This window comes from Balaenoptera acutorostrata, chromosome 3, assembly GCF_949987535.1.
Source record: "Balaenoptera acutorostrata chromosome 3, mBalAcu1.1, whole genome shotgun sequence".
In the NCBI taxonomy this organism is placed as follows: domain Eukaryota; kingdom Metazoa; phylum Chordata; class Mammalia; order Artiodactyla; family Balaenopteridae; genus Balaenoptera; species Balaenoptera acutorostrata.
The window spans coordinates 95,528,437-95,553,781 of record NC_080066.1 but is presented as its reverse complement, the minus strand read 5'-3'; the positions used below and the strand labels follow the sequence as shown (position 1 = coordinate 95,553,781).

General features: G+C 51.2%; 1 protein-coding gene and 1 non-coding gene across 5 annotated transcripts; one reads left to right on the top strand and one right to left on the bottom strand.

Annotated features, from left to right (window-relative positions):
• Window positions 1-2,049: 2,049 nt before the first annotated feature.
• RPAP1 (RNA polymerase II associated protein 1) lies at window positions 2,050-18,312 on the bottom strand. 4 transcript variants are annotated; one of them, XM_057543483.1, is made up of 25 exons: window positions 18,256-18,312; window positions 17,213-17,470; window positions 16,764-16,912; window positions 16,392-16,481; window positions 15,817-15,937; window positions 14,986-15,207; window positions 13,532-13,711; window positions 12,400-12,515; window positions 12,018-12,116; window positions 10,809-10,910; window positions 10,422-10,589; window positions 9,986-10,168; window positions 9,725-9,859; window positions 9,455-9,625; window positions 8,806-8,963; window positions 8,214-8,372; window positions 7,860-8,061; window positions 7,323-7,432; window positions 6,845-7,040; window positions 6,497-6,649; window positions 6,125-6,267; window positions 4,780-5,536; window positions 2,874-3,050; window positions 2,678-2,737; window positions 2,050-2,570 (listed from the first exon to the last, which is right to left on the bottom strand). In XM_057543483.1, exons 2-25 carry the CDS (start codon window positions 17,391-17,393, stop codon window positions 2,421-2,423), a joined length of 4,182 nt encoding a protein of 1,393 aa, XP_057399466.1. In that variant the 5' UTR covers window positions 17,394-17,470; window positions 18,256-18,312; the 3' UTR covers window positions 2,050-2,420. The 4 variants fall into 4 exon arrangements, with proteins under 4 accessions (XP_057399466.1, XP_007180423.2, XP_057399467.1 ...); XM_007180361.2 differs by having other exon boundaries at window positions 18,126-18,303; XM_057543484.1 differs by having other exon boundaries at window positions 18,202-18,296.
• On the top strand, window positions 11,705-11,777 carry TRNAG-CCC (transfer RNA glycine (anticodon CCC)). Its single transcript has one exon. It is a non-coding gene; the product is annotated as a tRNA-Gly (tRNA).
• Window positions 18,313-25,345: the final 7,033 nt, after the last annotated feature.

The window sequence follows — 25,345 nt, the reverse complement described above, 5'->3', positions numbered from 1 at the left end:
ACACTGACCCAGGAGCTTTGGCTGCAACGGTTCGAGGCCTCTGCAGGAGCCACTTGGGACCCCTTCTGTCTCGACTGTGGTCCCCAAGCCTAGGAAGGTGCCTCTAACATGATGGTTCCCTGACTGCCAAAAGGCACTTACCCATGGCTCTGAGTCACTGCAGCAGCCAGCTGAGCGGACTGGCCCACTGCAGCCAGAGTTGCAGAGTCAGACCTTGCGACTTCAGCCCAGACTGCCACTTATAGGAGTGTCCAGTCGCTCGCTGGAGACCGCTGGGTCCTAAAGCCGGCCTGGCCACTCCCACCTCAGACCCCAGGATGCGAAGGATCTCAGGGTTCACCTCGAACAATTCCGTTGCCTGCGTCAGCTCTGTGCACAACTTCTTACTGTGATTTTAGTGATTTGATATCAGAAGACCAGAGTGCTAGTATTAGCATCCCTAGTCAATTGGTTTTGGTGAAGAAATCACAACAGCTCTGAGACAGTTTCTCTATCACCTGCAAAACCATAGGAAGGGAAGTTTCTCTGTAAACCACAAAGCACCCGACAACTGAGAGGGCCACACAGCCGTCAGGTGGTTTTGTGTCTTCCTCATTCTTTTGCTCAAAATACCAATTTTAGTGGCTGAGGCCTGCTTAATATAAAACACTGAAAAAAAGAAGTTATAGTAGTTAGCTACTTGGTAAAGTCTCTGAGTGTAGAGTGCCAGGTGTAGACACAACAGCGATTTTTTAAAAAGTTTGGTGCCCATGCCTTATTTAAGTCTCACTATGAGGTCACAGAATTTACTTTGCAAGGTCCCTGTAAATCAATAGTTCCCCAAGTGCGGTTGGTTCTGGACGGCAGCAGTACCTGGGGACTGGCTAAATGCAAATTCTTGGGTTTCACCCTAGACCTACTGAATCAGAAACACTGGTGGTAGGGCCCGGTGATCTGTTTTAACTCACTGTCCAAGTGATTTTTTGCACATAAGTTTGAGAGCTATTGTTGTTTTGCAGATACGGGAGCTGCTGAGTGAAGCGTATTGTATGATTCTGTGTTCAGCAGCTCCGTTTATGGCGAGTGGTTTCTTTACCTACTGACAGCACACTGCACTCACCCTGACCTATAAACACAATGATGGTAAGTAATTCCACACAGCAAATGACACTGTAAGAAAGCTTAGTGTTGGAATTCAGGCAAAAGAACCTAGAAACTACCAAAAGAAAGAAAGAAATCAATGAATCAGAGTTTATGCTTTGATCCACTCCTCCCCAGCCTTTGCCTATCACCAATAAAGTCCACAGTGGAAGGGTGTTGTAGAACAGCACTATAGACAACGTTTTCACTCCACCTCCCCTCCCGGCCCCCGCCACAGTCCCACCACCAAATTCATACATTGAAACGGAATCCCCAAATTGAGGGTATTTGGAGGTGGGGACTTTGGGAAGTGATTAAGTCATGAGGGTTCCACCTTCATGGGTGAAATGGGATTACTGCCCGTATAAAAAGAGGCCCCAGGGAACTCCCTTGCCTCTTCTGCCATGGGAGAGCTGCCTATGAACCAGGAAGCAGGCCTTCACCAGATACCAAATCTGCCAGCACCTTGATCTTGGACTTCCCAGTCTCTAGAACTGTGAGAAATAAATGTCTGTTGTTCAAAAGCCACCCAGCCTGTGGTATTCTGTTATAGCAACCCAAACAGATTTAAGATAGACAGCTACTGCACCAGTCTGATTTTTGGCTTCTTCTTGTCTCATGATCGCAGTTGATGGAAATAGGGGACCATAAGGAGACAAGATGCTAACCTCATTTAGCACACCTACACTCCAAGTGGACTGCTGAGAGTCCTTCTAGAAGCACCCCCCATTCCCAAGAGCACTGCCCTGGCCTGACTTCACTCCAGAACTGGGACCCACATTTTTGTTGTCCCAGATGTGGACTCAGTTTTCACCTCCCATTCATGATTCCTCCCCCGATGTCTCTCACAGTAGTCCTGCTTCCCCCAGAGATAACCCATTCCTCGATACCAATCCTGAACTAGTACATCTGAAATCAGTCCAAATCAAATTCCCAGAAGATAAAAAAATTCTTTATTTCAATGCTCAGCTCCAGTATTCATATACCCTGGCCTGGGGTGGGGAGAGGAAGAGGTGTAGTTAGTTTGTCTTGTCCCCAAGAAGGGGTATATAGCTAAGTCACCCCTCACTCCCAGCACAGACCCTCAGAAGCCCCAGATCCTGAGCTCCAGATATCAGGACATAAGGGTAGGCTCACCAATCTCCAAAAAAGCTCAAAGAGCTTGCTCCTAGGAAGGCAAGCCTTCTGCTCTATTGTTTCCTGCACACTCTTAGGACATGAAGCCCTTCTCTCTGGCCAGGCATCTGTTGGTGAACCCCAATAGAATGTATCCATCTCTTCCTCTGCAGCAGCTATATATACTAGGTCTCTGAAACCCCATTTTGGAGCACCCCTGAGATCAGTTTCTGGAGGTACTGCTGACGCAGAGGGGGCAACTGGGGATATAGCTCAAAACCCTCTGGAAGGGCAGAATTAGGAAGCTTATAGTGGAGAAGGTGCTGCCGAAGACCCTGCAGAGAAGGAAGAAGCTTTATGAAGTGGGTAGTGAGATCCTGTTGAGATCTCTGTTCCCCAAGACCCTCCATTCTCCCACCCTCCAAGATGTGCCCCGCCCTACCTCATCTGCCAGCAGCCAAGTTTTCTGCAACATGCTCCTGCGGGCAGCCTTTACCTCATCCTAGAGGCAGAAGAGGGAGAGGTGGCACCAGGCCACAGGCCTATCACTCGCCTGGCCTGGCCCTCACCTCCTCCCCAGCTGGCTCAGTTCAACTGCAGGTTCCTTCCCTCCCTCTGGAGATGGGGATGTAACTTACCAAGCTCTTTGGGTCCTGGCAGAAGATGAAGCTGTTGACATGAGCCACGGCCACAGCATAGAGCACAGGGGACCAGCGTGATTGGAGCGCACCAGTAACCAGAGCCCGGAAGTAGAGCTGAAGGAGGGCCAGGTTGTCTTCAGGAGGCGCTGTGTAGTTTTCCAGGGACACAGGCAACTGTGACAGGGGAAATGAGACAAGCTGAGGGTCAGGGTGGAATGTGTATCACTGGACAACAGGGTGGATGGTTGATGGTCACATGAAACAAATCATGAGGGCAGAGATCCGGTCCTAGACAGACATCCATCCCTGTCTATCACAAGGATCAAGGTTAAAGACTAAAGAGCTCGAAAGCAGCGGAAACTGGGAAACTGAGAAGCAGCTGTGAATTTCTACTGCTACTACTACTTGCTTAATCTACTTAAAACTTTCAAAATGTCATGTTCAGCTGCTCAATTCTATTACCAAACCTTTCAAAAGTTTATGTTCTTTGGAACAGTAATTCTGTTTCTAAAAAAATTATTCTTAATTCCATGCAGAAATGATTATGAGTTTATGTCCAATTGTGTTTATCACAGTGTTACTTAAAATAGCAAAAAATCAGAAACAACTTTCATGCCCACTAAGGGGTTCTGATAAAATAAACTGGGATGCACCTGCACGATGGATTATGATATAATAATAAAAACATTGATTTCTTAGATTATTTAATGATGTGAGAAATGCTTACTACCTAACATTCAATGAAGAAAACATTATGCAGTGATCCCAATTTTATAAAAATATATATGAAAAAAAAATATATATATATATATATATGCACAGGGACTTCCCTGGCGATCCAGTGGTTAGGACTCGTGTTCCCAGTGCAGTGGGCACGGGTTTGATCTCTGGTCAGGGAACTAAGATCCCACATGCTGCGAGGTGCAGCCAAAAAAAAAAAGACTAAAAAAAGGTAAATCAAAATAATTACTACTGGGCAGTGGGATTATGGATAACTGTAAAGTTCTTTTTTTTTCTTAATCTATTCTTTTTTTGGCCACACCACGTGGCATGTGGGATCTTAGTTCCCTGACCAGGGATTGAACCCGGGCCCTTGGCAGTGACAGCGTGCAGTCCTAACCACTGGACCCCCAGGGAATTCCCTGTAACATTCTTTTTAATTCTTAAAAATATTTTATATTTTCTTTTTAGTTTTTTATACAAAATATACATTTATATCTTACATACGTATATTAAAATGTTTATATTTCAAGCTTACCAAAGTAAGTTATAATGAAAATAAAAAAACAAATCTTAAAAAAATTAGTAACTCTTTACAGCTTACAAGTTTAACTCCTTAGCCTGATATCTGAGGCCCTCTAAGACTTTATTAGCTTTGTTTCCAACAAGTTCCCAAGCTGATATCTGTCATAGTCTCCTTCCTCTTCCCATCCTGTCATATTCCTTCCTGCCTCTGAGCTTTTGCTTATGCTGTTCCACTAGGTACATTCTATCTTTCTCCTTAACAATCCAAATTCTACCCAATTTTCCATGCCCAGATCAATCCCCACTTCTTCCACAAAGGCTTCTCCTCGTGGGAAGCCCACTTTGATCTTTCCCTTCTCTGAATTCTGACTTAACACCTAGAATCTGAATACCTGAGGACTATGTTGGTTTTAGTACATCTCTTATCTAGACTGTAGCACCTCATGAGCAAGGAGCCGTGCCTTTTTAATAATAATGAACACCTACTGTATGCCAGACACCACAGTAAACCCTTTTCACATATTCTCTTAATCTCCTCAAAGCCTCCAAGAGGTAAGATAAGGAACTTGAGGCCCACCAAAGCTCCCCGCGGCTCAGGACTGCCTCCAAGGCCCAGGACAGGATGCCCATGGTGGGCCCTGCTGGGCTGAGAAAGTACCTGGGTCAGAGGCAGGCCCAGAGCTCGCAAGGCTCCCACGTGCTCCCCAAAGAGGGCAAGGCGCAAGGTGACGCTGAACCGACGCTGCAGGGGGAGGAGAACCAGAGCCCCAAAGAGGTGGTCCCCAAAAGACACAGCCTCAAAATGCTCCAGGAAGTTGGCATAGAGATCCGGGAAAGACGTCAGGCCAGGAAGTGGGCAATCCAGGTTGAGGTTTGGTAGGACTTCAGGCTGGCAGAGCCGGGCCAGGAGGGCTGCCACCAGACGTTGTATTGGGGTCTCCCGGAACAATTCACTGTCCACCAAGAACACACACATGAGCCGTGCCAGGCGGGCAGCAGGAGGCACAGCCCGGAGGGCCTGGGGGCGCCAGCTCTCCAGGACTAGCACCCACTGCAGGGCCCGCATGGCTGTGCCCACAGTGTCAGCAGGAGGGAGCCCCGAGGGGCTGTCTGAGGCCCGGTGGTAGAGCTGAATCAATGGCAGGAAGGGCCAGTCAGTGGGCAGCAGGGGCTCCTTAGCCACAGGGAGCAGCAGGGCTGGGACTCGCTGGAGCTCCCCTCGGTGCAAGGCTTGAGAGGCTAGCAGGCTGGCCCGGGCCAGTGAGCAGTGGGTCAGGTAGCAGCTGCGGATGCTGGGGAGGTCCTGGCAGGCCTGAGCTAGCAGAGTTCCTCGCCCACACCCAAGGTCCCCGCCGCTCCCTAAGGACAGCCGGTCAGAGAAGTCGGCTGCCTCCGGACCCCCTGATGCTCTTTCCCTGTAACAGAACCCAAAAGCCAAAAATGAGGGCTAGAACCCACAAGTCCATGCCAGCTCTCCAGGGCATCCCAGAGGCTCCTAGGTCCAATCCTGCTCCTCCCTGTTCCCCTAATAGCCTTCCATGTACTGTGTATAGCAGTTAAGAGGACGGGCACTAGAGCCAGTTACCTAGGTGCAAGTTTACAGAACTTCTCTGTGCCTCAGTTTCCTCAGAGTAAAGTGGGGATAATAATGATAATAATACACATCTCATGGTACAGGTAAAACCATTAAAATAAAGAGAAATGGTTAAGGGAGTACCGGACAAGGAGTAAGCACTGGGTAACTGTTAGCTATTATAAGCGTACAGCTAGTTTATAACCATTTTTCAGCCATACAGTCACAGAAGTCTCATAATAATACTCTAGCATATTATCCTCATCCTCACTTTACTAATGAGGAAATGGAAACTCAGACAGGTTAAGCGTAATCCATGGAAGAAAGAGAATGAAACCCAGGTCTCCTGGCCCCAAATTCAGGGCTGCTCTGTCAACCACCACAGCAGCCTCTCAAAGGGCTCAGGTGATGCCGCCAACCCTGGACTTACGGGAGGAACTCCAGCCGGAACACACAGCTCAGCAGTAGCTCATGGGCGAGGTGCTCGCTTCCGGGCAGCAGCCGGCTCAGCAGGGCCAAGGCCATGCCGTGATAGAGGGCAGCACTGGTGGCTGACACTGGCTGGAGTGTCGCCTGTGGACAGAAAAGGGGGGAAGGGGGAGAAGCAGGCAGAGGGGGTGAGGGGGGACAAAGCAAAGAGAAGTGAGGAAGAGAATATATGCTGATGGGCACAGGACCTGGGCATGTCTGCAGGCAAGTAGAACCGCATGGCCTGCCAGAAGCAGCACAAGCTCCAGAGAAGCAGGATGGGGATAATGGGGGGGGGGTAGTGGACAGAGGGATGGGGGTTGGGGGCACCCACCGCTCTCTGGGCCAGGGCGAGCGCCAGGTACTGCAGGTGATACTCATGGCGCAGGGCCCACGTGGAGAAGGGTGTGAGGCGTGGAGCAGCCACAGGAGCCACACATTGGAGGAAGTAGCTCTGCAGTCCTGGGGCAGCCAATACGGCAGCCAGCTGAGGAAAGGCAAGCTTCAGATTCACAAGGTGACTGTGATGCCCTCTAGGGCTCCCCAGCTGCCCCTTCCCCAGCTAAACTCAGAGAAATGGGTGCTGGCAGAAGAGGCCTCTCTTCCCCAAGGGGCGCCCTTCCCCTCTCTGACTCCTGCCATCTTGGTCCCCTGCCCCCCTAACCAGGCGCCCAGCGCTCACCTGGCCACACAGCCCCTTGTGGATCCAGCCCAGGGTGTTGAAAAGAGAGAGGAGGGCCGTGAGGAATGGGAAGGGGGAGGCTGAGCCAGCCAGACTGAGAGGAGGGTGGCCTCCTGTGCAGCCCAGTGACACGAGGCTGGAGAGAGCTTCAGTGGCCGGAGCACAGGACTGTGGGTTGCAGAGAGGGGAGCAGCACCTGGAAGCAGAATGGAGACACTGAGGGGGGCTCTGGCCTGACATGTGCCAGGCTGGAAACAGCTGCTTGTTCTGCGACCAAGGCTAGCGGAAACGTGGCCGTGCGGACAGTGCCCACGTTCCCTGGAGCCCCCAGTCGCTGCCTGCTAGGGATTCAGGTTTTCCTCAGGCTGGGGGGTTCCAGCTGGGATGGACCAAGGAGCCAGGCGCAGGAATCCCACAAGGAGCGAAACTGCCGCCTCCCCGCCCCACCGCCGGCTCCACAACCGCACGCAGTACACACCCCAGCGAACCCCACAGTCTGCCCAGAGCGGGCTGGCTCAGCAGCGGCAGCAGCAGCTCCTCCGACAGGCGCTCCGTGTCCTGAAGCCAATCCCCTGGGCACACGCCTGGCTGGAAGACCAAGACACTCACTGAGCTGATGGCCCAGGACCCCCCTTCTCCTGGACCCTGTGTACCCAGGCCAAGCCCATGACTCCAAGTGGCCAAGAGTCAGTGTTTAGAGGCTTCTGCCTTCTGCCCCTTCTAGAGGCAGAGAAGACCCTGAGGTTGCTCTGGCACCCACTGTCTAGGGTCTTGAGGGAGCATAAAGGCTCCAGGGAGGCTGAGCGGCTGTTTGGGGTTCTATGGTCCCTATCAACACGACTCCTTGGAAGCTCCACTGGACGTGGAGGTGGAAAGAGGAAGAAAGGTAGGAGGGAAAAGGTGGAAATGGGGAGGGAGGTACGGAGAGGTGGAGACAGAGGGAGAACGAGGGTGGAATGCTAAGGTGAAGGCAGGGCACCCAGGGCAGCGTGGAAGGCAGGCAGGCAACACTCACCTGCTGGCTCCAGGCCTGGTAGTAAGCGTCCAGGAAGAGCAGGCAGGCAGTGGGCACTGGGCCAAGGGCGCTCCACATCTCAGGGCTGGGCAGCAACTTCAAGGTCTGTCTTAGACAAGGCTCCACGAGAGGCTGGAGCCCAGACACCTGCGTCCAAGTGACTGAGGAAGGAGTGGCCGACAGACTGGCCTCGGCAGAGTCACTACAGGAGAGCCACAAGGGGCCACAGTGAGGATCTGGCTGCCTGGACTCCCCTCTAAGCCCTGGCCACCCTCTCCCTGTGGAGGAGCACTCCCACCGGTCCCAGAGCTCCCGACAGGACGTCACCGCCAGCAGCTCAGGGCTAGAGCCTACCTTCTGGGCTCAGGGGTGGTGTTACCGGCTGCTAGGGTCAGCTGGGTGAGGACGGTGAGCAGTGAGGCTGTCCTCTGCAGAGCCAGGGGCTGAGGGGAGGGGCTGCTGAGCTCCTTCGGCACAGCCTGCAGAGCTCGCGTCAGCACAGGGTACAGCTCCCTGGTAAGCGGGGAGAAGGACCGCCCTTCAGTGTGAGAAGGGAGATGGAAACAGAAGACACAAAGCAAGGCTCGGCCCCGGGCATCTGCGGTCTGGCTGAGGAGGAGCAGGAGGGAGGCCCAGGGCTGGGGACTCTGGGAAGGTTTCAAGAAGGAAGGCTGGGGGCTGAAGGGAAGGAGGTAGCCCCTCAAGGCTTCCACCACAAGAGGGAATTTAAATCTGATTTCACCAAGATACCAAGCTGGGGTGCACAGAATGTGGTTAACCCAGCTTTGTTGCACTCTCCCCTGGCTACTGACTCCCAAGTTTTCTTCCTTTCTCCCAGAATCACCTCTTTCTCATACTCAGCCTCCCTCCGAGCTTGAACCTTGAGCAAGGCCAGAGTGCAGAGCTGGAGGGGTCTGTGAGGGAGCCTACCCTTGTCTCTCCTCACCTGTAAAGGTCACCGCCCTGGCCGTAGGAGGCTGCCACGGCCCACAGACGGAAGGCCTCAGTGCTCAGTGTCTCGGCTTCCTCTGGGGGCAAGGCCAGATCCTGGGGAGCCTCAGCTATAAAGCGGCACAGGCGACTCCGGAGATCAAAGCCACTCAGCTGGGGTTGGGCAGAGAGTCTGGGGATCAGGATCAGCTGGGAGCCCGAAGTTCCAAGCCTCAGGTTCTCTTACTACAGAAACTGGCTCAACTAATCCCTGCTGAGACCCCTCTGGTGCCAGAGGGTCATAGTTCTGGGCTAGGGTGAAACTATCTCATCCATCCCTCCCTTCCTCTCTCCTTCCCTCCTTCTTTTTAGCAAGCACTTGCTGGGCACCTTGGCTATGCCTATTTGTATGTGGCCCTTCTGGCCTGGGTCCAGGGAACAGGGAACCTTCCCTTCACAGAATGAAAGCAGAGCAGGCCTACAGGATACACTAGGCTCCAGGTGACTAGGTTCCTGCCTGGGGGTTTCTGTTCCATTTCTAGGCAACTGGAACAGATACAAAGAGAAAGATGGCATGACTGGGCCACCCAGAGTGCAGGGGCTATGCTTAGCCCCCAGCCCAGCCCTGTCTCAAGCCCCCATCCCTTGCCCTGTGTTCTGCTTACCAGCCGGGCAGCAATATTCCTACCAGCCGAGGCCAGGACACGAAGAAGTTTCATGGCAGGAGCACAGGGCACTCTGTGTAGACTGAGGGTAGGCCTCACCCCCATAGGGGACCAGCTGGTGGGCAGGAACTCTTGAATCACAGTCTCTATCAGCCGAGGGCACTCTAGGACCTGTGCAGGCCAGGAGGAAAAGGGAGGTAGGGAGGCTGAGGGTCAAGACCAGGCCTAGCTAGGCTCTTTGCCCAGTCCCTGCCTCCTTCTCTTTCTCACCCTTGTGGCTGACTCCAGGGAATGCCGGGCCAGGCGGATGAGCACAGCCAGGATGTCAAGGACCACAGAAGGTCCTGGGCAGGTCACCTCCAGCAAGTAGCGTAGCCGAGGCAGCAGATTGGTGGCCAGGAGCCCCTGAGGATCAGAGACACAAACCCACTACCAAATGCAACTGGGCCCCAGGCCTTGATGACCCCTCCTGCCCAACATGTGCTGGCCCTGGAGGTCATGGGACCAGTGCAGCTGCCCCAGCACTTTTACCTTGATGACGTCATGTCGGGCCAGGTCAGATGGAGGCCGGTTTCCTTCCTCCGGGCTCTTCCTTTTTGCCTTTTCTGCTGGGGGCCCTTCATCCTCATCCTCGTCCTCCTTGTCCTCCTGGCTGGGCATCAGAGGGAACACCAAAGCTCCATGGTACCAAGAGAAGGTGCTATCGAGGAGCTCCTGCCAGAGGAACGAGTGTGAAGGTGGGAAGAGGAAGAGGGATCAGGCCAGAAAGCGGGTCCAGAAGTAGAGGGCAAAAGCCACGCACAAAGGACAGAGAGGCAAGGCTCCTAGGCTTTGGGGCCTTTAGAAGGCGGTGACACAGCCACCCCATTCTGTGCTCTGCTTGGCAAAGCCTCATCGACGAGGGCAGGCCCAGCAGGAGGCGTAGGGACCCTAATGCCTCGAAGCCTCATTCCTATGCCTGTTGTACCTCATCTCCAGGAGCCACCAGCAGAGCCCGAAGAGCCCGGACGGCAGCTGCGATGACCCCATCCACTCTGTCATCCAGAGAGAAGCGCAGCAGGAAGAGGAAACCAGCATCCAAAAGGAGGCGCAAGACACTGCCCACTAGCCGGTCCCCAAACTCGCCAGCCTGGGCCTTGAGGGCAGGAGGATAAAACCTTGCTGAATACGCTGAAGTTACAGAGTCTCTGTCCTAAACCCTTCACTTGTCCAGCTAGGACCCTGGGTTTGTTCTGTTCTCAGTGTGACCCACAGGCAGCTGGTGTATGGGCCAGTGAGTCAGAGTGAAACAGGCAGGAGGTGGGAAAGTCTAAGGTGAGGGGGGCGGGCAGGACAAGGCCAACAGTCCACTCACCCTGCCGATGACCTGGGCCAACACATGCAGCGCTAGTGCTCTCTGCTGGGACACCTGGCTGCGCGTCAGGTGGAACAGCTCCTGAAGGGAGTACCCTGCTCTCTGGAACAGGGACAAGAAGTCAGAAGGAGCCAAGACACAGGGCAGCACCCACCAACAAATACGTGGCAACCCCTATCTGCCATGCACTGAGTCAGGTGTCAAGGTGAAGACAAAGAAAAGTAAGTGATGTCTCTTGCCTCTGTCTCCGTGGAGCCTCAAACTGGTAAAGGAAGTGAGACTGGCGCACAAGTAACCATAGCATAAGGCAGTTTGGGAGGAATGTAGTAATCGGTGTTTAATTTGCAACCAGAGAACAGGAGAGAGAGAGAAGGGGCACCTGGAAAAGTGATGTGGTCTCAGTGGGTGGGTAGATCTCTGATGGCCTGGCATAGAGCAGAGGGGAAAGGCGTTCCCTGGAGCGGGCTTCAGGAACTGAGCCCTGGAGGTCCTTGAGCACAGCGGGTACGTGGGGAGGAGGCAACAGAATGTGCAGCAGAAGTGAGGGACGCAGAGCTGTGGGGTCAGCAGGGACAGATGGTGGAAGGCTGTTCTGTCGTGCTGAGGAGCCAAGACCTTATTCTGGGCGAATTCCCTGAGCGAGGAAACTTTCTGAGGCAAGGGACAGCCTGAGCTGGGCCAGGGGAAATCACTACGGCAGCCCCGTGGGGGAGCGAGCGAATGGCATGATGGAGTGAGCAGAACATGGCGACTGAACAGACCAGAGGGATCAAGGCTCTGATCGAGGAAGCACTGCGGGGAGGTGACAAACAGAATTGGCAAGTTCTGGCGACTGACTGGAATGTGAGGGAACAAGGAGAAAGATTTCAAGCCTAACAACTGAAAGGACAGGGACTTCCCTGATGGTCCAGTGGTTAAGACTCTGCGCTCCCAATGCAGGGGGCCCGGGTTCGATCCCTGGTCAGGGAACTAGATCCCCCATGCGGCAATGAAGATCCCGTATGCCACAAGGAAGACCCGGTGCAGCCAAACAAATAAACTAATACATAAATATTAAAAAAAAAAAAAAAAACTGAAAAGACAGCAAGGCCGTGAACTGAAATAGGGCACACAGAAGGGCCAAGGCAGCTGAGCAGCGGTCCTTCTCCACATGGTTGTTAAAAGCACTTGCTGAGAGCTGCCCAGTACTCCCTGGACCCCACGCCTCACCTCCGCCTCCTCTCCATGGTGGTGTAGGCCCAGATGGGTGGGAAGGTCCACGCTGGGGGCCAGCAGCTCTCCCTGAAGACTGAATCGGGCCTGCATCCTCTAATGGGTACAGAACGAGAACTATGGGCTGGGGGCACCAGCAACTTCCCCACACCCATTCCTCACCTGTAATCCCAGGCCTCTCAGGACGTAGGGCCTGACTCTACCTCTGACTGGAAGTGGGGCTCCTCTGGCCTTAGAGGCCAGGCAGGAGGAGGGGGGTGAGCACTAGGAGAGATGTTTCTCCAGCTTGGGGGAAGAGAAAAGCCTAAGTTCTGGGTGCAAAACAGCAGCCCCACTCACTGTCACCCCACCTTGCCCTTGTAGGCCAGCTGGCCCTCACCTCCTGAGTCTGCTGCCGTTGGAGTGGAGGCAGGTCTTGGGTCCAATGGAGCTTCTCCAGCTCAACAGTGTCCATGTGCAGCCATTCTTTCTGGGGGGTCACGGGCAGTGCCAGAGCTGGGGAGATGGAAGCAGAGTAGTATTCCCTAAGGGGCTCAGCTCACTGATCCACTGGGGTCCCAGCCATCATCCAGAAGCTGCCACATCCACCTCTGCCCAAGGGTCTGGCAGCCTCTGCCTTCAGCTATGACTAATGGCACGGCCCAGGGGCTGGAATGCCTGATATGGCAGAACACACCCCGTCCTGGGCTCTAGCCCCTTTCTGACCCCAAAGATTTGTTGGGAGAGGAAAGAGGAAGCGGAGGAGATAAGGAAGAGAAGAGAGAGGAAGCAGAGGAGGAAGGGAGGACCACATACAGCAGGGAAACCACAGTTCTCCACTCTCTAGTACCGACCTTCTAAAGGAGCAAGGGAGTGGGGACAATGAGGAGGGGGCAGCTATACCTCAGCAGAGCAAGATACAGAAACACACACCTGCAATATCCTCCTCCTTCCTCACCCCACCCAACCCCCATCCAACATGCTCAACTGGCCTAGAGCTCATCCAGGGGCAGGAGGTTCCTGGCTCTCCTAATTCAATTCTTCTTTCGTTAATCCCTAATAAAATCATCCAGTTCCTGGAAGATGAGTGCTCCCACTGGCCTCTCTGCTTCAGGTCTGGCATGTTCACAAGACCTGCGTCAGACCCTTCCTCTCCCACCACCCTGCCATTATCCTCCCAACACTAAGAGCAGAGGCAGTAAGAACTGTGGGATGGATGGAGCCAGAGCTGGGGCAGCTACTGCAAAGGCAGAGGGCAGATGGTCTGGAGGGGGAGGGGGCCATTCAGCCACCACGTTGTGCTGTCTCTTACCAAGGAAGGGGGAGAAGGAGCAGTAACAGGACAGGAAAACAGGAAGCACAGCAGGAAGATATAAGCATCAGCAAATGAAGACTGATTTCAAGCCAATAATGAAGATTAACGTTAGACGTTCAAGGACAGAGAAGATTCTCTCTCTTCCCATCTGCCAGGCCTAGGAGAAGGAATACTTTCCTCTACTTTTGTTCCCCAGAAGTCCCCTCCTCCTCCAAACCTGGTGCTCCTGGCTCCAGCTCATCTTCTTGCCTGGGCTCACTGGCAGAAGTTGGCATGATGGGCTCCTCTCCAGTGACCTCAGCAGAGTGACCTCCTGGCCTCTGCTCCCCTGTGGCCTTCTCTTCTGCCTGCTCACAGGTGCGGCTGTGAGATCTCAAGAAAGCAACCAAGCTGGGATCTAGAAGAGAGCGTGTAGGGGATAATGGGTAGGGGCAGATCCTCCCAGCCTCTATACACCTGAAATCTGCTTAATACTGCCTGTCTGTGGGTGCCAAGGCTAAGACAAGCCACTTCCCAGCCCTGGCCTGAGTCCCCTGGGCTCTCTTGCAGCCTCGAAGACCCATATCTGTCACTGGGACCTGCCTGCCCACCTATCCCTCCACTCTTCACAATCCCTTGGTCCAGGCCAGTCTGCCCATCCCTGTGCTTGGCTTCAGGTCAGAGGCCCAAAGTAAGTGGCTGTGGAATAAATGAATCAATGTTGACGAGGGCCAAAAAGAAGGCATTTAGGGGAATAGTTTCTCACTTTCAACTATTTTATTTATTTATTTATGCACAAATATTCACTAAAAACCTAATATATGGGGACTTCCCTGGTGGCGCAGTGGTTAAAAATCTACCTGCCAATGCAGGGGACACAGGTTCAAGCCCTGGTCTGGGAAGATCCCACATGCCGTGGAGCAACTAAGCCCGTGCGCCACAACTACTGAGCCTGTGCTCTAGAGCCCACGAGCCACAACTACTGAGCCCGTGTGCCACAACTACTGAAGCCTGTGTGCCTAAAGCCCATGCTCTGCAACAAGAGAAGCCTCTGCAATGAGAAGCCTGCACACCACAACAAAGAGTGGTGCACCCACTCGCTGCAACTAGAGAATGCCCATGTGCAACAATGAAGACCCAGAGAAGCAAAAAACAAAACAAAACAAAACAAAACCCAAAACTAATATATTGTATGCTCTATATAAGTGCTAGATACATAGTTTGGAACAGATTGACTTGGCACTACTGTTTTGGTGAACAGAAACTAGGAGGGAGGTGTAGTATAGCACAGCATCACATAATAGAGTACCCTGTAGTTGTACTAGAGTACAGCCAAAATACAGTGTATACTACACTACAGTAGTACAGGATACATGGTATAATGGTTAAGAACACAGCCCATGAGACCAAGTAGACCTGGGTTTAAATCTCATTGGTGTTCATTAACAGGATGTGGTACCAGGCTGTGTGACCTGAGGGAGAATTTCTTAAAGTTTTGAGCCTCAGTTTTTTTGGTTTTTGTTTTTATCTTTTCATAAATAAATGAGGTTAGTACCACTGACCTCACAGGAACAGTTTGAGGACAAAATGAAATGCGTTAAAGTACTCTGCCTGGCACTCACAGTGAGCCTTCCTCAATAAATGACAGTCCCTTCCTAGCCCAGTCTTGGCAGGAAAGGCTGGTACCCGTACCAAGCTGAGCCAGTAACCGCTGCTGTTCCTGCAGGATCTCCTCCGGAGCCATGGCTTGCAGTCTCGCTACGTTCTCCTCATGGATGGTCTGGGCTTCCTGCTCAGCCTCCTGGCTCTTGAGCCCCTTCCCTGTAACCAGATGGGGTCCCTGCAAGCTGTAGCTGTTCCATGGAAGCTGGCTGCCCTGCTCCCTAGGTGTGAGTGCCTCACAGGCTGCAGCACCTGGAAGAAGGATACAATCAGTTTCATTGCCTCACCCCAACTGGGCCTTCTGTCCCTCTTCTCTAATCCCATTAGCTCTGGAGACAGATGGAAGCCTCAGAGTTTTCCCAGGCACAGAGTGCAGATGCCCCTGGGTTTGGCACAGGACTCCAGGGCACCCTGGGGCTGGGTTGGGGTGATGACCTCTCTACTCATTTTTCCCCTTGGACTTAGAAGTTTCCCTCAGAAACATCCCACTTTCTGACTCTTCTCTTGGATGTCTAGGCAGCCGTCTGCCTCCAGGGGTCTGCCCCCAGTTCTTCTGCTAGTAATTTGCATCATTAAAAGAATCTTGGCCTACATCTTTATTTTACAGTCTCTACCAGACACTTCTATCCCCTTCCTTTCTCCTACAGTCACGTAATGACCTGCCTTCTCCCTGCACCTAAGACCCAGATATGGACCCAAGCTGCCCATACTCAATACTCTAAGTGGAGATATGGGATGGCTCCTCTTTAGATGGCTCAAATGCACTTCAGATTTGAGGCAGGGAAGATGTATATCCAAAGATGACTCTACAAATGTGTATTACAAAAAGGCTGAGCCCAAACCTCTTCAAACCCTGCTCACCCTCTGGTGGGTCCAAGGTAGATGCAACTTCTCCAACTGGTGGGACCTTGGCTTCAGATGCTCTCCTTGCTGCAATTTCCTGGGCAAAGATACTTCTCTTACCAGATGTTGCTGGCTTCCCCTATGGGGCAAAAAGAAAACCCAGGTGACTGATGCTCATTACCCCATTCTCTTCTCAACCTCTTTATACCAAGGTCACTGGAACAAAGAGATACAAGAGACTTGCTTAATCTCCAAGGGTCACAACCCTAGTCCTCAGAAAAAGCAGGGCTCTATAGAAGCATAGGTTTTGAAGTATGACAGACTTGGGTTGGATTTCTGGCTCTTCTATCTATTAGATGTGTGGTGTTGCAAAAGTTATCAGTTTCCTTATCTGAAAAATAGAGATAATGATACCTATATTACATGGCTGTTATAAGGATTAAATGAAGTAATGCATATAAAGTGCTTAGTGTGGTGCTGTTTTAACAATGGAATTGCTTATCATTATTAAGATTATCTACCTGGGGAATATGCACTATGATGCTCACATGACTGTCCTCCCCTAAACACCATCTGAGGTCACCTCTGCCTACCTGTCTCCCCTGTGAGCGATGGAATACAGGAGGGAAAGCAACGCCACAGGGCACAGGCAGATTCACAGCCACTGAACTTGTATCTCGTTCCTGCAGCAACAAAGTACAAAGCAGTGAAGATACAGAGATTTCCCCAGGCTGGACCCTATCCTACTAGCCTCAGTTCTATATGACTAGAACCTCACCCTAGGGAGTCATGAACCCATCTTGCTTCTTAAGTCACAGTGATTCTAAACCAGCCCCCAAACTGACTGTAGGGGGATAAAGTCCCATCTTTCTGAATCACTCTCTGCTCAGTAAGGCTCCCCACACACACCCAACATCCTTTCTGCCCTTGGATGCCTTGCCCCACTCAACCAGGGTGAGACGCACAATAATCTTAGTCAAGACAGCAGTGATGTGCTTATCATGCCTGTTCAGCCTCTCTTCAGGGTCCTCATGTTCAGGCAGGGGATGGCCGGGGCTGGGCCTGGCTCTCTTTGGGGGAGCAGGAACCAAAGCTGGGGGCAAATCTGGGAGATCTGAGAAAGAAAAAAACCCAGATGTGAGGTTACTCATATCTTCCCAGGAAGAGACTGAGGGCTAGGGGAAAGCCGAAGAAAGAAAGGCAGCTGCTGTGCAGCGCTGGCTCAAGCTGTGTCACCTTGGGCAAGGTATTTAACCTCTTTGAGCCTCTGTTTCTTCATATGTAAAATGGGGCTGCAGCAACAGAGGTTACACAGTTCTGAAATAATGACGGGGAACCCAGCCACATCAGGAAGAGGGAGAGACCCTGAAGTTGTACCGCTCTCCTTTTCAACCTCATACCCACAGCCACTCACTGTCCAGCATCACCACATCCCGATGATCCTGCAGTGGAGGCCGGTCCGGGTTAGCATCACCACCACTCCTACTTCCTTTCTTCACCAGTTGTACTGCTGGGGCTGCACCAGCTGCAAGAAACTGACTCTGGAAGTGCAGCAGGTCCACCTCGGACTCCCCTGGCTTTGGTCTCGACAGCATCTTGACACTCCAGCTGCCTCCCTAGTGGGACTCTTTCCAGCACTGCTTCAGTGTAGGGAATTCACTCTCATTCACCCCTAGAAGCAGTAAAGATGATGGGCCCTCTGCAAGTGAACCCTGATTCTCTTTTTTGTGCGTCAGTAAAGGCTCCTTTTCCCTGGGTTCGGTGGACTCATTCCTCCTCATTCATACCTTATTGCCATTCCCTCCTTACTTAGCTCTCCCTGATGTCAATAGCCCAGCAACAATATTTACTGCCACCTTAGATTGTTTACAATCTGTGGATGATAAAAACTTTCAGGAACAACCATAGGGGACCTAAGGAAAATGTCATTAGGAGCCAGGCGGATAAATGTGTCATACCGGGGAGTGGTGATTCGGTATCAAACTGGTGGGAACATGCCTGGCCGAAAAGTATTCAAATTATTAAAAACCTTGGGCTATAAAAGATCAATATATAAAAATCATTTGTATTTCTATACACTATTAAAGAACAATCAGAAAACGAAATTAAGAAAACAATTCTATTTACAATAGCATCGAAAAGAATAAAATACTTAGGAATAAATTTCACCAAAGCATTTCAAGACTTATATTCTGTCGGGCCCCACAACGGCCCCTAAGGCTCTACGGTCGCGGGCGCTCCTGGGCCACCCGCGTCAACAAAGAGAAATCACGGAGTCTCAGCCTATGCTTCCCGCGGATGGAGGGCCGTGCCCAGGATCTCCGCACCGACGAGGCCGCGGCCGCTCCTGGCCAGATCAAAGACACTGGGGCCGACTCCGACAAAGAACTGGATACGCTGTACCAGAGCCCTCCGCCGGGATCTCCTGTAGTCCTTCCCGCTAGCCCAGCCACCTACTTCGCCTAGGACCACCTGGACGCCGCCATCTTGCCCCGCTGGGGCCGGGCTTCCGCCGCTACCAGTTCTGAGCTTCCGCCCCGCAGCCCGGCCCCGCCTCTTCAAGCCCTGGCTCCGCCCACTCTTGGGAGGGGTTTGTCCTTTTGGTGTTCAGGACTCGTGAGCCTGAAGGTATTACGCTTGCCGCGTCCCACCGTAACGCGTAAGCTCAGGGCGGACAATCTGTACACATACAACACCCGTGACAGAGGCAAAGGGTTCCTCAGACGCCCTTCCGCACTCACCAGCCCGGATAACCACATCCTACACTCTCAAGCTAAGGGACAGCACATAGAAACCTGCATACACTCGACTGTGACCTCCCCAGTGTGATTATGGGCGAGCAAGAAAATAACCAGGAAAAAGGAAAGGTGAAGCCCAAGGAAAGAAACACTGCAGGAATGGTGATAGTGAGGAGAGGAGAAAACAGCCTCATTGCCTGCAAGGTGATTCACTTCATTAGCATCCTGCCTTTGTTCGTGCCAATGTCTCTTTTTCCTTCCATCCCACCCCAGTCTTTTTCTTCCTTTAAGGCCTGGTTGGAATCAGCTCTAAACTTTTGCCAGCTGGGCCTACTCACCGAACTTTCCTTGGAATCTTCCATCTGCACCACTTGTGTGCCATGTTGGGAACATACTGCCCACTATCAACTGACTCCAGTTACCTTTTCATAAGTACGTACCCTGTTCCCTTGTATAGACTGTGAGTTCCTTGGGGGCATCAGGCCTTCTTTTTTGCATCTGTAATGCTCAGCACCCAGCATATTGCCATGAACATAGGACCTTAGTAAATCATTGCTTGATTGAAGGCCGTCTTAGGGCAGCCAACGTTAGTCCAGGAGTTCTCAAACTTCAGCAGGCATCAGAAACACCTGGAGGGCTTGTTAAACCAGATTTCTGGGCCTCACCTGAGTTTCTGATTCAGTAGGTCTCCAATAGGACCCAAGAATTTGCATTTCTAACAACTTTCTAAGTATTCTACAGAATCCTTCTTTAGTTCTCTTGGTTTCAAGTGCAGCAGTAAATTTCAGCTACTAGGATTTAGCCAACCTTGGGGGTCCAAATTGTACTGGCTGTTCAGAAGTTATGGTGAGTGAGGGAGGGAGATTGGATCCAAAAATGCAGGAAGAATGAATGTAGAAAATCACTGTTTGCAACCACTAATCAAATAATCGCTCCAGACAATAATCATCAATAACTGATAAAGCTATTAGGTAAAAGGTTGATGAGAACTTTGTATGGATGGATCAGGTGGTCAACTTTTTAACCTACTGATGAATCTTAACATCACTAAAAGTGGGGCCACTGGACTTAATGTGCCCCCTGATGGATGCCACTGAAAGTACAAAACATGTCCTAGGAAGCCTTCATGCCAAAAAATTGAAGCTGAATCTAGTCAGGCATCTAGATCTAACTATCATCTCTAACTACATTAAGAGATTATCAATTAAACATGTGGTCCTTGTTTGTATCCTGATTCAAACAAACTCATAAAATGACGTTTTTTGAGACTGTTTGGGAAAACTGAACACAAACTGAGTTTTATATGATATTAAGTATTTTTAAAAGATTTTATTGTGTATGGGGAGTTCCCTGGTGGTCTAGTGGTTAGAATTCGGTGCTTTCACTGTCACGGCCCAGGTTCAATCCCTGGTTGGGGAACTGAGATCCCGCAAGCCAAGTGGCACGGCCAAATAAATAAATAAATAAAATGTGTTTTTTAAAAAAATGGGGCTTCCCTGGTGGCGCAGCGGTTAAGAATCCGCCTGCCAATGCAGGGGACACGGGTTCGAGCCCTGGTCTGGGAAGATCCCACATGCCACGGAGCAACAAAGCCCGTGCGCCACAACTACTGGGCCTGCGCTCTAGAGCCCATGAGCCGCGACTACTGAAGCCCGCGTGCCTAGATCCCATGCTCCGCAACAAGAGAAGCCACCGCAATGAGAAGCCCGCGCACCGCAACGAAGAGTAGCCCCCTCTCCCCCCGACTAGAGAAAAGCCTACGCGCAGCAACGAAGACCCAGCGCAGCCAAAAAAAAAAATGTATTGGGTATGTGTGTGGTTCTTTTTGAAAAATAAACTTTATTTTATTTTAAAATTTTATTTATTTATTTTTGGCTGCATTGGGTCTTCGTTGCTGCGTGTGGGCTTTCTCTAGTTGCGGCGAGCGGGGCTACTCTTCATTGGGGTGCGCGGGCTTCTCATTGCGGTGGCTTCTCTTGTTGCAGAGCACGGGCTCTAGGCGCGCGGGCTTTAGTAGTCGTGGCTCATGGGATCTAGAGTGCAGGCTCAGTAGTTGTGGTGCATGGGCTTACTTGCTCCGCCGCATGTGGGATCTTCCCGGACCAGGGCTCGAACCCCTGTTCCCTGCATTGGCAGGAGGATTCTTAACCACTGCATCACCAGGGAAGTGCCAAATAAACTTTATTTTAGATTTACAGAAGAATTGCAAAGAAAGAAAGCTTCCATTTACCCCAAACACAGTTTCCCCTGTTGTTAGCATCTAACATTAATATGGTACATTTGTTGGAATTGAAAAACCAATATCGACATACTGTTACTACTAAACTCCATACTTTATTCAGATTTCCTCAAATTTTCCCTAAGGTCCTTTTCCTGTTCCATCCAGCATACCACATTACATTTAGTTATCATGACTCCCTAGGCTCCTTTGGCTGTGATAGCTTCGTAGACTTTTTTTATTTTGATGGCTTGGACAGTTTAGAGTAGTACTGGTAGGGTATTTTGTAGAATGTCCCTCCATTGGGATTTGTCTGATGAGTTTCTCATGATTAGACTGGGGTTATGGGTTTTAGGTCCTCCCCCTCCTTTTTTTTTTTAATATTTATTTATTTGGCTGCACCGAGTCTTAGTTGCAGCACATGGGATCTTTGTTGCAGCATGCGGGATCTAGTTCCCTGACCAGGGATTGAACCCGGGCCCCCTGCATTGGGAGTGTGGAGTCTTAACCACTGGACCACCAGGGAAGTTCCAGGTCCTCCTCCTCCCTGAGGCTGGAGTATCTACATAAATTATTTGTAATTCTGCATGGGAGATTTGTCTATGCTCTCCATGAATTAACTTATTAATTTATAATATACTTTTTAATTATTAATAAATTATAACTTATTCACTCATATATATTTGACCCTTTGATAAACCCCATCATTTTCTGTATGTGTGTGGTTTTTTTTTTTGGCCACACCACATGGCTTGTGGGATTTTGGTTCCCCCACCAGAGACTGAACCCAGGGCCTTGGCAGTGAGAGCAAGGAGTCCTAACCACTGGACCTCCGGTCCTAGAATCAACCATTTCTCCAAGGACCCTTGGTTCTTTTTATTGGAAAATGGTATTAGAAACCAAGATTTGGGTGCTAGGTATACTCATTGCTACTGGGGTGTCTTGAGTTTTGGCCCTCCTCAGCTGACAAAGGAAATATATGTGTATCCTGTTATACATACACATATCTAATTATTTCTGTATGTAACCATCTGAATCTATATATGGATGAGTTTTTTTTAAGTCTGTTACAGATACACAGTGTAATATTTACAGCTGAAATTAATTATATGGCTAAGATTTGCTTTTAAAAACTCCAGCAAAAGAACAAAAAAAATTGGGGATAATACAACACAACTGGCTAAGATAATCATTGAAGCAGAATGATGGGTACATTTGGGAGTCATTATACTCTTCTGTCTACTTGTGTGTATGTTTAAAATATTCCGTAATAAAAAAGTGTTTAGAAAGTAGCCTAAATTGCCATGTTGCTATTAAAGTGGGTCAAAAAGAGCACTACAGACAGCCAGATATGTGGCATTCACACACAGATACATTTTTTTCTCTCAGGGCCATCCCTAGGTGAAATTTTGAAGAGGACAACTGTTTTTCTTCCACACGTTTGGACCCATCTGCTGTTTCAGAAACCCCAAGCTTATTGCTCTCTTCCTACTTCCTAAATCTGCTTTTGGGGAAAAGCCTGATCATTTGAAAATCCCCCTTTCAGAGTGTGGTCTTTCCTAGGAACTTACTTTCTGCTTCATCATCAACTGGGCAAGGAGTGACATTGTTTCTGGCTTAGGGATTTCAGGCAAGGGGTGTTTGGCAGGTACAGCAATAGTCCCCAGCACCCCTGACATCGCACCTGTAACGTAGTTTTGCTCCAAGCCCCAAAGTCACAGATTTCCTGCATTCTCTAAGGTGATGAGGAACACAGTCTGTGGTCTGCCCCATTCCTTAAAGGGAACTTCCCAACTCTTACCTCGTTAACCAGTAGTTGGGAAAGAGTATAGCCTTGGTCACAGGGCCAGTGAGACTGCCATGACCCCATAACTCACGTTGGTTCCCCACCACTCCCTGAGGTGGAGGTGGGGACAGGAGGTGGAGTCCTAACTCTGAGAAAGCTGAAGCAGCTACTTCCTGAGACTGCTGGAAGTTGCCGTCAAGGTGTTCTGCTGCTATGGGCAGGTGGTTCTTATTTCCAGTTTTGTCTTTGTCTTCTCTGGCTCCTTGGCCTCCTTGGACAGTCGTGGATTATAAAAGGCAGAGAGTGGGCAAATACTTATTTCACACGAGTAGGGTGATGCCAAGGCCCAACCTAGCTCCACCCATAATAAGGGGCTGCTGCTGGCCCTTCCTCTCCCCTGGGATAGATCATAACTGGCTCTGCTTCTGTTCTGAGGACAGGAACTCCTAGGACATCTGCTCAGACATTAGGTCAAATACATATCCTGTTGATTCGATTAGTTTCCTTCCAAGCAATGCATTTACAAAAGGAAGGGAGATTTTTGCAGGCATGTATTTGCAAAGGCAGCCAACCTCCTCCAGTCACACACACACATCTTCTCCCCATCCACCCACAAAGCGTCAGTCACATTTAGAGTTTGCACAAATGCACACCCTCCCTCATACATCACAATGCACACCCTCTCACCCACCTACACACCTCTTCCACAAAATCACACCTGCTCTCATACCCTTAAAGTATGTTCCTTTACTGTGCCCAGAGAGAGAGAGAGAAAGACGGGGGAGATGGGTAAGAAGAGTGGGTTGTGAGGGCTCAGGAAGGCAAGCACTCTGTGTAGGAGCTGGAAAGTCAGAAGACCAGGACCCCACAGTCCTCTCTACCCTGCAAGTAGAAATACTAAGAATCGAGAGGGGTTCAGAAGCAGGGGTAGAGGAGGCAGGCACTCAGGGTGCCGGGCCCCACATGGACAATATGCTGCCCCAGGGTGAGAGTGATGTGCTTCAGCCCTGCAGCTGAGGTAGGAAGTTTGTCAAGGCTGTGAGTGGAGAATGCAGAGGTATTCATGATATGTTCCAGAAGCCCATTTTGCCTGGTAGCAAAGGATGGTCCTTGGGCTGGGATTCTCATCAGAGTTCAGGAAATGGGTTTGGGGGGGAGGGTTGGGATAAGGGGTGATGAAACGCTGGGTTTGGACTCTGGGTTCAACACCTTCTGGGAGGGGTCTTTCCAGTGTCAGCCAGAGTCAACAATTTCCTTTCACTGGAAACTTGAAGTCCCCTCCAGAGAGGAGAGGTGGGGGAGAGGACCTTGAGAAATGACAAGTGCTCAAGTTCAGGGCTGCAGCAGCCGCACTGCCGCAGTAGCCATGGCCCCGGTGAATCTGGCTTCAGCCCCAGACTGTTGTCTGCCTGCCCTGATCCGACTCAGCCTGAGCTCAGACGCTGTGGATTCTGGAATGGAGCAAGGCTTTTCCTTTAGGAAAGAGTCCTGAAGCTGACCCACAGCGCCTCAGAAAATTGCCTGAGCTCTCAGTGAAACGGAGGCTCAGGCCCCTGCCATCCAACTCTGACAGCGCTTCTCCCTGTGATGCCGCCTGGGGGCACCCCCAGCTGGGTCTGAGGCTGCCGCCCCGCACTGCTACTGTTGTTATCATTAGCATAATTAATAAACAAGCACTGATGGGGCCAAGAGGAAGAAGAGGCAGGCCCCTGCTGCTCAGAAGGAGAATCCCTGAAAAGATCCAATGAGGCTGCAGGGAAGTGGAAGGTGGGTTGGAAGGGGCACTGAGTGGCTTGTCCCTCCTCCCCAACCAGGACTTCTGGGAAGGGCCCTTTGGAGTAGGCTCCTGGGGACAGTAAAGGCAAGGGAAAGAAGAGGGGAACATTTGGTAGACTGGATTTGGAACTAGCTCTTTCTCTGCCTGACAGGATGTCTGTGGGCACGGCAAGCCCCTTGATTACTGGTTGTGGGGCAGGCCAAGCTCTGAGGCAATTATTCATTCATTTAACAGGCATCTGTCTACTTACTTATGGTGTGCCTACTGTGTGCAAGGTGGTCTACTAATAATAGCTAATGTTTATTGGATATTGTGAAGACACAGCCAACGTTCACACCACATCCTGGGGCATGGAGGCGAGAAGCAGAGGAAGCAACTAGGGAGGATGACAGCCCCAAAAGATATGGGCCATTGGGCTTTGACCTATGTAGTGTAGCAGTGGGGATAGCAGATAAAACCTGAGGATTACCAAGATCTCAGAAAACTCAAGATCCAAGGCCCAAGGTCTTGGAGATAAAAGGGGTGGGAAATGGAGTATGAAGATGGGGAATTTGGGCGAAAGGCTCATGAAAGAGGCAGGAAGGTGTGCTAGTATATCCTGTGGCGGGAGCATTCAGTCACGACAATTTCAGGGGGCCTCATGGTTGGGAGTATCTAGGGGATACTTTCTGTGTTGAGAGGAGGGTGCTGGGTTCTCTGATCAGTCTGGACAAAAGTTGGGGTGTGGTAGAGGCTTCTAGCAAGGTTTGGAGGGAAGGATCTGGAGTGTTGGGTTTGAAAAGATGCTGGAGTCCTTAGGGAAAGGAGGGGCGCGGCAGGGGTGCCCGTGCAGGGGACCGAGCCAGATCCTCGGATCCGGCCTTGGGGTAGCTGGGGCAGGGGGTGCCGGCCGGGGCTGCGGAGGTCTGCGAGGGGAGGTCGGCCGGAGGCCGGGCCGGCAGCGGCAGGGTTGGCGCTCGGAGCGAGCCGCCCGGGGCTCCGCGGGGGGGCGGTACGAGCTCCGGCTGCTGGCGGGCGGGCCGGGGAGG